The 12386-nt window shown below is 40.1% G+C and overlaps 1 protein-coding gene across 3 annotated transcripts in view; it reads right to left on the reverse strand.

Moving 5' to 3' along the window:
- The window catches only part of arhgef4 (Rho guanine nucleotide exchange factor (GEF) 4), a 182463-nt gene that overhangs the window by 11643 nt on the left and 158434 nt on the right, over positions 1–12386 (reverse strand). For 2 of the 3 annotated variants that reach the window (XM_038723510.1, XM_038723517.1), the window contains 4 exons: positions 3233–3412; positions 2649–2849; positions 2117–2296; positions 1592–1824 (listed from right to left, as the gene is read on the reverse strand). In XM_038723510.1, coding sequence (XP_038579438.1) covers positions 1592–1824; positions 2117–2296; positions 2649–2849; positions 3233–3412 — 794 coding nt within the window. Of the gene's footprint in view, positions 1–1591; positions 1825–2116; positions 2297–2648; positions 2850–3232; positions 3413–8975; positions 10123–12386 lie in introns of those variants that run through there. The other variant, XM_038723527.1, reaches the window with a different exon arrangement.

Below are 12386 nucleotides of genomic sequence, written 5' to 3' on the forward strand. Positions count from 1 at the left end.
TAACATGCAGTTGGTGTTTAAAGCTGAAGCTTGAAGGATAAGTCTTTTGATATTTTATATCTTTCTTATAGTCAAGAAATTCTATAAAGATACCAAAGCAAACAATGAATGCATCATATTAACAATTATCTTTGTATCCAAAGCCTGATATATTCCTCTGTGCCATAGAGCTCCATTGTTACCACCTGAGTTCTCTCTGTAATTATTTGGTGGGTGGGTATCTTTGGATTGGTACTCCTTGTACCTCTCTGTTGTGTAGTGTCCCCTAAGGTTTTGTCCTGGGGGTAATACTGTTTGCCTTGTTCTCGCTTCCTCTTGGGCAGATGAGTCATTTTAAATGTATCTCCTACCATTGTTATGCAGATGATATGCAATTACACATCACGTTTAAGCCTCAAAATGTTTCAAAACTGTCTGCTTTTGAATGGTGCTATATAAACATATTATTATTATTATTATATTACCACCATGAACACACACATTGTAATTTATTTTCTGCTGCTACAAATGGAGCATCAAGTGTGGATCAGTCCACCTTTGAAAATAGTCCATATTTCCTCCTGTTATAGTAACTTTTGATAACAACTTCTGTGTCAGCTTCAGAAGGAAGAGCGCCACAGACTGGATAGGCAAGTCAGAAAAAGAGACTTTTGTGACTATTAGGAGTTTTGGTGTTTTCAATTTGTTTGTTCTAAGACAATATAAAATAACACCAGCTCTATGCTTTAATGGCTTCCTTGACACCTCTTTCAAACCATCAATCTTCTCTGTCTAAAATGTGCACCGGAGGTCCTCAAACGAGTGTCCTTTGTTCTTCAGATGTAGGTAAACAGCTGAGGATTGACCTGAAGAGTTGGCCCTTCTGTGTTGAGCAATGCATTTGTGTAGTGGTTGTTTAGTTCTTCTTCCTGGATCTTGTAGCTGTTTTCACAAAGGTCCATTTAGGGTATCCACAGGCAGTAACTGCCCCATTCACATGGTTTTATTTTTCTTGGGCTTAGGCACTAGTTGGTATTCTCAGCTCAGTGGTGCAGTGGGTTTACTGTATACTCCAATGTGCAGACTCCTGTCCTCTTCAAAGTGTACAGAACAGTCCAGGAAGGCCAAACTTGTTGTGGACATCTTCTCGTGTGAACTTGCCTGCACTTCCTGGGTTTTAATTTTGAACCATGTGTCATCCACATACCTGTACCAGTGGCTCTGTGCTGTTCCTCTGAAGGAGTTGCTCTCCACTTCTTCCATGTAGATGTTAGCCATAATAGGGGATACTGGTGAGCCCATGGCATAGCCATGCTTCTGTCTTTAAAATCCTCTTTTGTACTGGAAATAAGTGGTGTTTAGACAGAGGTCCAGTAGTTTACAGATCTGGTCAGGGCTGAGGTTAGAGGTTCATTTATTGGTTCATTTATTATCTTACAAAAAACTTCCTGGAACAGACAATCATCCATGAAAGGGCAATTTTAATAAACAGTTTTTGGCTGTAAATATTTTGACATGGTCTGAAAGGATATCTTTGATGAATAAAAAATGTTGCACCAATGGATCCCCAGAAGTCTTTCCCTGTGTGAACACATAATTAGTTTGCAGTTACCTGTGCTGTGGGTTGGTGTATTTGAGCAGCTCAGCCAGCTGCAGTGGGTACTTGCAGATCTTCTGAACTGGGGTGAGCAGGAAACCGTCCAAGGAAATGTCGATCATCTTCTGGAGCAGTCGGCACGCCTCGAAGAAGAACACGTATTTGTTGACCTTCATGACCTTAGAGAGCTGGATGCAGGCATTAGGGTGGTTGTTGCAATACTCTGAATAGATCTGGAAATCTGTTTGCTACACATAAAAGACAACAAGAGAATGGATTAGAAGCACGAAAACTGTATGGGTAGACCCTTTATTGTTCACTAACTATATCAGTATTAGTTTTTGAGGGTTCTAGAAAACAAAATAAAAGTTTAATAAAGAGGCAATGTGGAACAACACAGAATAAAAGATTTCTGACATTAAGCAAGAAAGGTTTTAAACTAGCTTGTCTGTGCCGTTTTCATACATTCTGAAACAAGCATATTGAAATACCTATGCAGAAATTCATAGGCTTCTGATTGACTTTTGTGACTCAGCTTACGTGTTCAAGGAAGCAACAGCCGATCTCGCTGAGGTGGGGCTGCTCCTTGTTGAATTTCTTCTCCAGGCCTTTCAGGAACTTCTTCTGGAATCGGTAGATGTCTTCAATATTGCCAAAGATTGTACGAAGTTGGTCTTCAGTGAACATGTCTGTCCTCTTGCGGCACTGTTTGATGTAACCCTGGAGGTTTAAATACATTTAAACATCCATCAAATACAATACATACATTATACAATAATACACATAATAATAATGTATAGTATAACGCTGTTGGCAGGCATAATCTGCTTTCTTAAGGAAGGAACGAGACAGTATTTTTTCAATGTCATTTTTCTGCCAAAACCCTCTCTTAGTTGTTTAGGATGTTTGTTAGACAGTAATCTGGGGTTGAGTGTCTGTCGAAAGTGACCAAGAGAACCAGGTTTGTAGCTCCAAAAGCTAATTTAAAGGATGAGTAGAACTAAGTTTGAGACCTGATAGTAAACAGATGAATTTATTGAAGCTAGTGTATGAAAAATGATCTAATCCAGACCTCGCAGATGTCTTTCAAGTGCTTGATGTAGTCTCTCTCAGTGCTCATGATCTCATTGATGACGTTGGTCCTCATCTGCTCTTTGCAGGGTAAACCAGGTCCTAGCAACAGGCCCAGACCAGCCCCAACCTCCTCGCCAGCCTGAGCCTCCTCCAGGTGCGCCAGATACTCCTCCATGGGCTCATCCTGGTTCACACGCAACTGAGAAGGATACAGGTAACTGTTAAAACCCGTGGAAGCATTCAGATTTTCTCTCTGCATCTCTCTTATTTTCAATTCTCTCTTGAGAAATGCAGTTCCAATTTTGTTACTGCTTCTAGTTTACAGTTGTGCAGGTGATTTAATGAGAGGAACATGTGCTCAAACATTCTAATAAGCCTACCTTCTGTCAAGACATTTGTTTAATGTTTTTTTCTTACTTGTAGATTCTTGTGCAAGAACATGGCACACTTATTATAAGTCATGTTTTAATGACAATCCACTTAAAAAATAACAGAGCATTGCAGCAGTATTGCAGCAGCTGCAGTTATAAATAAAATGAAAATTTCTGTTTCTTCTAGGAGCCAGGACAGAGTTTTTCTCACCCGTACAAAGCTGGCTGGGAACCAGCCCTCGCTGTCCATAATGCGACCCCACCACCATTCCTTGTTACTGGCGTCCACTACTTCGATGACATCACCAGCCTTGAATCCCAGCTCTTGGTCGTCCATTGTGACATGGTCCCAGAGGGCCTCGGCAAACACCACGCTGCCATCACTGATCAGCTGCAAAGGAAGCACCACAAAAGGGACATAGGTAGGGGTCTGATTTATAAGCGTTGCATACACACAAAAAAGGACACTTTCTGAGCATAAATTCGGATTTATAAAAGACGTACATTTACGCTGAGTTAAAAAGTGCCAAACCAAACACTAAATATGTTGCTGCATGTCCTAGGCCCAAGTGTCACAGAACAAAATAGGACGCTCGGGTCAGGGTCAGCGTTGCGTTCAAGTTGGATGTTTGGTACCCTGTAGACCCGGCTTTAAATCTGGTTGGACTTACTACTACTACTTTTGTCTTGCAGCCATAACAATGAGCCTGGCTCTTTGGCGTTGCGGTCAAGCTGCACGTTTGGTACCCTGTCGACCCGGATTCAAATCAAATCTTGGCCCTCCGTCACAGTTACCTCCTCAAAATACCAAACAGCCTGCTGTGCCTCCTCCACATGCCAAAACAGAGATGTGACCAATTATGGATTTATGGCTCCGCTTAAGACAACCAACATCCTTTAGTTTATGTTGCCACTACAGAAACAGGTGTAGTGTAGGCACATGCTTTGCCTTATGGAACATCTACTCATTGAGCTACAGTAGGCAATAACATACAGCATCTCACAAAAGTGAGTACATACTTCACATTTTTGTAAATATTTGATTATATCTTTATCATATGTGACAACACTGGAGAAATGACACTGTGGTACAATGTACAGCTTGTACAACAGCGTAAATTTGCTGTCACCTCAAAATAACACATCACATAGCCATTAATGTCTAAACCGCTGGCAACTAAAGTGAGTACACCCCTAAGTGAAAATGTATTTTTATATAAAATTAAAATTCAGCTCCGATGTCTAATATATTGATACAATTTTCTTGTTCCCACAATTGGCTATTGTACTTTGGCTGCACAACAAAGTGATACTAATTCTGTTAATAAATATTATTTTTCTAACAATGCTGTAGCATACAATGATACTAATAATTAATAATGCCCAAAAATCCAAAAAGTATACCTCCCCTGAGGATGGGTCATAAACTACTACAAGGTTGAGAAGCGACTGCTTGTGGGGTTGTGGGGGGAAAATGTGTGATACAGCACACCCATTTGAAGAGGAAACAATATAGGAAAGAACAAGAATATAAAAATAAACAAGGATAACTTTTTAAAAACAAATTGACAAACTAAAATGAGAAATAATATAAATAAAAATAACATCATAAAAAGAAAGATTCTTAGAGTAACTGCAAAATAAGTTATTGAAAGAAATCTTTGTAAAAACTCTAAAGGACATATTTGATCTAATTAAATTTACAAAACCTCTCTGCTACTGAACATAGGAAGAATATGACATAGGACTAACTGCTATGATGAGAAGACTTTTGTAAGAAGTTAAGAATGCTTTACTGCTGCAGAAATGATTAATTTTACTTATTTGTTTCAATATCTCCCTCTGGCTGTGATGGTTTAAAGCACCAGGTGACAACGGATGTCTAAAGTGAGTCTAACCATCAGACAGATAGAACAATAACTAGGTTAAAGCCAGCTAAAGATGGCCTAAGAGGGAAGACAGAAACATAAAAGGGACCAGAAGATGTTATCCTTCAGATTTGATGTTGCGTTCGATGTGTCTGTAACACAGCATCAGTCAGAACACGACCACTCAGCAGGTGGCGTATGGGCTTAGTGGGTTTTTTGCCCAGTGCAAAAGGCACTTAAGATGGGAGTACAGCGCAGGGAAGAGGAAGAGGTAGCAGAGACAGAGCGAGACCAGAAAGAGATGGAGCCAGTGTTATTGATGAAGACACTGCAGTGGTCATATTTCACACCACCTCGCACACTGCGTCAACACAGCCCCAGGCTTCACAGAGGCCATCTATTATGCTGCTCAGGCTCTCATTCCTGCAGAGGGCAACACCAATCCTGCTTGACCAAATCAGCCCAACATTCCTCCTCTCTGCAGGCTGCCTTCTTTCAAGTATAGAAGAGAAATCTGGGGGTCTTTCACTAGTGTTGGTAAAGACTCATTTTCTTTTTCTCTGTGATGTCTCGTAGCTCCACTGATCCATCATGGTCATGAGGGAATCAGTCGATGTGGCTGTTGCTAAGCAACACACCCACACCATCTTGCCTTTCTGCTGCCTTTCTCTCCAGTTTCCTCTTTGACTACATGACACCACAATATCATCCCTTAAATGTTATGATAGTAAACAGCTACATACAGTTTGTTGGAAACAGGTAGATCATCCAGATCCAGACAGTGCTCCTAGAGCCGGTCTAAGGGTCACTATGGCAACAGCAATGGACACTACACTCACACACACACACACACACACACACACACACACACACACACACACACACACACATACACACACACACACACACACACACACACAGCTGTGCCCTTGTCACCTTTCCCCCTGATCCTAATGTGAGCAGCTGAGCAAGCATAAACAGCTCTAAACAGACACACATGTGGGACCTGGATTATACCTGTGAAAATGAAATACTGTTTATTCAATGTACTATTTACTGCAATATGTCACACTAATACATATATTCGTATAATCAGGCCACTAATTCTATTAAAGTGAAAACAATGTGGGAAAGAAAAATTACTGTGGTCAAACTGCTCACAACAAACAGACATGTACAACCTATGATGAGGGGCCCCAAGTGGATATTGCTTCATTTTAAGGGGTCAAAACAAAGAGGTTGGAAAGACCTGGTTAATTTCATATCATATTCACTTTCCATTTATCTCTGCCAGTCTGGGTGCCAGTTTTGGCTTCGCCCTCCCTCACATGTTTAGAATTTATTGCAATTTACTTTGTCTTTTTCTTAGATTTTGAAATAGTCATTTAATTTTGTACCATGATTACAGTGCATAATGGGCTCTTTACACCAGGAATATAATTTCAAGTGACATAACAATACTGAACATGTGGAGCTACATGAGAGGTATCGGAGAGAACAGAGGAAAAGTTGCTCAGCTTCACCGTGTACATAGTGAAAATATATGTTAAAAATAATGAATAGTAAAATAACCTCATTTTTTTCTTTCTGGCAAGTGCGTAAGGCACTTCTAGGTGAGAACACCTGGCCAGTGGCCCCAAGATTTTTGAGTTAAAACGCCTGATTTAGCTAAACTGTCAGAACTTTAGCTATTGTTGCTGTTGCTACTATCATGCACCTAAAATTCCTGACCTCCAACTACAAAAAGTACAATAGAATGCCACTCAAAGTTCCTACTTGTGACCCTGGGGCAAATATATCTACCCTAATTTCACTCAACTATGGCAGCACCAATAGAAGCTCATTTTATAAATGGTAAAACATTAAATGCAACAGGAAGTATATTGGCCTGTATGTAATTAAAATAACAACAATAATAATAATAATAATACCATATAGTAAAACGTGTTCTGTAAGTAAATTGATGTCAGCATATGTCGCCAATGTTATTAGTTAGATGGTTACAGTAAACAATCTCTAAAAGTTATCTTCTCTGCACAAAAGTTTCAGGAAGGTTATAAAAGTGCCAAGAAAATGTAACAACAAATACACAACATTTACTGACTTTTACAGATTACCAACTGATGTAGCTATATGGGTGTAAAGTTAATGAGTAATGTATGTCACTCGCTTTCATTAAAAAGGCTTATTAATTAACAGCAAGAGCACTGCTGAGTGTTCAGTTGTGTGCACACTTGGCAAAGAAACATCAGTTTGTCATGGTCAGTCATGTTTTCTGTTTACATTTGGCGTCAGCAGAGTGTTGAGCATGATGTGGCTGTGCTGTTGTATAAAAACTGACATTACACTGAATTTATCAAGAGGACAGGTAAACGAGAAGTAAGAGTTTTCATAACAGAAGCAGATCAGAAAATAGTGTGGCTTCTTTTTAAAAAAGAATGCAGAAGTCGAGGTAAAGCAAGGCCCGCCCACTAATACTACTGCATGTAAATTTTGAAAAGACAGGTTCAGTCATATTCATAAATGATGTTCAACTTATGTCATTACAGTCATAATTATATTTGATTCATTACTGCTCTGATAAGGTGCAAGAGTAGAGTTATATACCAGTGATCTGACATTTAATTATTTACAGTAGATAATCTATCTATTTTAACAACCAGGCAGAAAATAAAAATATACGTGAGAAGACTGGTGTAGTAAAGAGCTGTAGTCTCTCACTTCAAACACTGTATCCTGAGATGTCAGCTCTGTATACCTGTACTGCTGTACTGCAATACTATACTGTAATTAAGCAATTTAGCAGCAGCAGCACTCCACACTAAACACTAGTGTCCATTAGTGATTACAAAAAGACAGAAAATGATACCTCACTAGGTACTGATTACATCACGAATGGTTGACTGGTGTCAATGATATAATAGACAGGTCAGATCAGCAGACATATGAAAGCTGTCTATTCAGTTCTGTTGAAACTGCCAAGTTGTAGTTGTATGTTCAAAACACAATCAGCCATCTAAGAGTTATCTAAGAGCTGAGGAGCTGCAACAGGGTCGCCGCAGTGTGTTACATCACCTGATAGCCCTCTGATATATTATTGTTGCATTTAAAGGGTTGGTTCATCCAAAACAGACAAAAATCTAACTACTTTATACCTAAGAAATACTCCGTATTAAAAAAATGTCTGTTCTGTGGATCATCCATAGTAACATATAACACGGCACACTTTTTCTGAAAGATACATTGAGGTTTAATTTTTAAGAGTAAGGTTGGCAATATTCTAAATTTTTGTCAGAGTCAACAAATCCCATGTGCAGAACCTACCCCAAAATGAATGCATCCTATTGGTATCAATAAGTATTGTGTGTGTGTGTGTGTGTGTGTGTGTGCGCGTCCTCTTTGCCATAGAGTTCCAGTGTTGTCTAAAAAACAAAAGACACAAATGAGCCACATTGTTGCATTGGGTGATATGTTTCTTCATTACCATGAACAAACACAGTAGTTTATTTTCCAAATACACCTTCACGCTGCCTGACATACACACACGTGTATTAATCCACCTTTAAAAATAGTCCCCAACAAAGTATACAATTCACTCCTGTTTGAGTGACATTTGTTCAAAACTAATTTTACGGCTGTTTAAACTATTTATTTGTGAGACAGTACAAACCATTGGGCTTTGAGGAGAGCCTCACACAGGGTAAAAAGTAATGAGAGACAAACTAACACATTGTGGGTTTAGATATGTTTATGGAACTTTTTGTTAATTAGTAAAAGGGAATAATATAAGCCTCTTCCTTCAAGCACCACAAAGTGGATTCCCTAACCTCCATTGTATTTGCTGTGGAGATTGAAACCACAGAAATAGGTATCTCAAAATCTGGACAAATCAAATCAAACCTAAACTATGATTCAGTCATTATGATTATAAGAAAACAATTACAATTTGGATGAACCCACCCTTTTACAGGCTCCTGTGCTCATATACAACAAATTCCTCTTGTTTGCATGTTTCTGGTGACACAAATGTACACACAATCCATTCTCACACTACATGATCTTCCCTCTTCCCCTTCCTGGTTGTACCTGTGTTCTGCTGCTGCAATCTTCAACACCCATCAATCCCAGCAGCCCCTCTCATCAACAGGGCAGTCCTTCTGTGGTCCTTCGGTCCCTCTGTGTTTCAGTTTCTCTGATATTTTCCTCCCTCTAGAAGCATATGTGTGTGTGTGTGTGTGTGTTTGTGTGTGTGTGTGTGTGTGTGTGTGTGTGTGTGTGTGTGTGTCTGGTAGAGTCTGTGTGCACTCTCTACTGGAAGGCCAGCAGGAACATGAGCACCACGTTGATGATGATGAGCAGCATCATGATGATGAACACCACCACCTTCTGAGTCTCTGGGGGGAGGTTGCAGCGCAGCATGGCGCTGAAGAATCCCATCCTCTGCCTGCTCCACCTCCCTGAGCCGCTGCCACGAGCCATCAGTCCCCTTGCCTCTTCCTCTTCCTCCTCCTCAGCACCGCTGCCCCTCCCCCGTCGCCTTTCCCTCAGTGCTGAGCCCCCACACCACACCGCGTCACCTCGTTGTTGTCCTCGGCTATCTCCGATACTATTCCCTAGTGCTGCTTTCCTCCTCCGCTCAGCTCTGGCGGTCGCCTCCTCTGCTTCTCCTGCCACTTTGCCGATGCCCAGCGTTGCCCCGGCCTACCAGTGCAGGCTGGGTACCTATTTGTGTCAGCGTGTATATGAATCTGCGCGCTGTGAAGCTATTTGTGTGTTACGTGCTGAGCATCCTCCTTCGCTCCCTTTCTCCTCTTTGAAGAACCGGTACCTCCTCACTCTTTCTTCTTTCTATCTTCCAACAGTTTAGTCTTTTTTTCCTTTTGGATGCTCTTCTCTCTCTCTCGGTCAGGTTGTCAGGATAAAAGACATGGTGCGAGATGCTGCATCTCTCCGGTTTATGCTCATGCCTCCTCTTCTTTTCCTTCCTCTTCCGTCTGTCCTCTTCTTTTCCGGCTTGTTCTTTTTTCACTCCAGCCTACATAGGCTCGTTTTTAACTCTTAAACCAAGCTGCCATTTGTTCTGCCTCTGGCTTGTTTTTTTCTTCTATTCCTCTGCCTCTGCCCACATTTTCTCTCCGTTAAGAGGTCCTGTTAAAATGGAGCTCTGTGCTCGGCATGGAGCTGTGCTGCCTCAGCCATCCATCTAACCACCAGAATCACCCTCTTTCCTTTTTTTCTCCTTCTTTCCTTTTTTATGTGCCCACCCTTCAACAGCTAGCAGCCTATCAGGATGCAGAGTGTGTCACCGTATCTTGGATACCACAGTGGTTGAGGCAGGGCCATGACAACCCCTTGGGGAGTGAAGAGGGGGAGGGTGTTGAGATGAGAGGGACAGGGAGAGGGGTATAGTGGAAGCCGCACGGAATAATGGATGGATCTCTAGGGAAATTTTGTGTGTGTGCTATTTGCTGCATCATTAATACATTTATACTGATGTAGCAGAGAACAGATTGATATTAAATTTGACAAAAGTATATATATAGTACAACCACTGGGTTGCCAACATAGCATTGTGTGTGCAACGAGGTGTGTTTGTGGCTGCAGCCCCTATGCATACTATGCATAAGTGGTTGTTGCTACCTTACTTAGTATGAAAAACGGGTGAAAGAAAGACCATTCAATGGACAATATTTGGATGCTGCATATTTTTTTCTGATGACCTGTGTCAAAAATTGTGCTTTGCTTGACCCCCGATAGAGTTTTTTTTGGTACTATTCAGTCTTTAAAGAAGGCCCGGGGAATGCTAAGTATCTGATTAATGGGTGTGAAATGAGCTAAAGGGTGGAAATATTTGTGACAGTAGGTGTCACTGTAATACCAGGTCCAGTAGGGAATTTCTAACTCAATATACTGTATGTCTCATATCCTTGTGCAATGCAATGTAAATGTATAGAACAGATTGTATTATGTGTGTGATTGTGAAGTCCATATGTAGTTATTGTGTGTTACTGCAGCATTGCGCAGCACTGATGGCCAACTAAAGTTTATCTTATTTTATCTTATCTTATCTTAAGCCCATGTTGGGCATGTTATGGGCAGAATAAAGACAGCGCTTGAGTTGGTCACACATGAATAACTGTGTGTGTTCCTTACTGCTCCGCAAGTATGTAATATGTGGTATAAAGCTACTGAGATCAGGTGTACATAGTACCGAGATGTTTAGCTATATTTGTGGGCAATATAAGCGCTCAAAGACAGAGTTTCAGTTTTGTGTCGACTGCACTTTTAAGCTACCACTTATTGTTGTAACTGCCTAGCTAACATGTGATGTAGATGTAACAGTGTGAAAAGAACACTTTTTGTTTGTTTTACCTATACTATGAGAGTAACAAGTTACAGGAGAGTATATCCTCATGTGAAGAAAAAGTATTTAGTTTTGAGTTTACTAGAATATGTGAAATTACACTGAGCATGTGGTAGTTTGTCCTGGGTTTTTTGTAATGGCGGCCACCAGGTGATGTTTTCTCATATAAACAGATTCAAGTAGTTCTAAAGCATAAGGGAAATACACATAGAGATGTGGTATTGCTGTTTAATAGTTTTATTTCATCATTTTAATTTCATATTTTTGAAATTGCAATTATGCAGTGTATAGCATTCCCCTTATATTAAATATTATTAGTGCTAATTCCGGTATTTGAAGCAAAGCTCTAAGCCTAGACTAAATTGTAACGCACTTGAAAGCCTTGTTTTTAGTCTTTCAAAACCAAGTTGGAAATCACTGCAACCAATTCCTCTAAAAAAGAAAATAATAAAACAAAGACGGTTAGCTCCATGGTATAATACAGAAATTTGCAAATTAAAGCAAATATCGCGAAAACTTGAGAGGAATTGGCGTTCCACCAAACTGAACAATTCTCGTTTAATTTGGCAAGATAGTTTTACTATTTAGCCAGGCTGACAGAAAGTCACAGCCCTATTGAGCCATGTATTCCCATAGCTCTCAGTAGTTACTACTTCATGAGCTTCTTTAATGATACAATTCTAACTATTAGAAACAAAATTCACCAAGACCTGCCCTTAACTGGCACAGACTTATCTCTGAACTCAGGAACCTTAGAAACAGCTGTAAAACCAGATATATGTTTAGACTGCTTTGCTTCCCTCAATCTTTACCAACTAACTTCAACAATGCTTAAAGAAGTTTTACCCTTAGTCAGCACTTCTTTACTAGATATGGTCAATCTATCGTTATCAGCAGGCTATGTACCACAGTACTTTAATGTAGCTGTAATTAAACCTCTTCTGAAAAAGCCTAACCTTGATCCAGATGTTTTAGCCAGCTATAGACCTATATGTAACTTTCCATTTCTCTCTAAGATCTTTGAGAAAGCAGTTGCCAAAAAGCTGTGTGACTTTCTACAAAGCAATAGTTTAATGACCTCCTAATTGCATCAGAAAAAGGACTTGTCTCTGTACTAGTTTTATTAGATCTTA

Source organism: Micropterus salmoides, unplaced genomic scaffold (genome assembly GCF_014851395.1).
Source record: "Micropterus salmoides isolate LMB-PRFRI ecotype aquatic unplaced genomic scaffold, ASM1485139v1 Ms_hic_scaffold_1, whole genome shotgun sequence".
NCBI classification, from domain to species: Eukaryota; Metazoa; Chordata; class Actinopteri; order Centrarchiformes; family Centrarchidae; genus Micropterus; species Micropterus salmoides.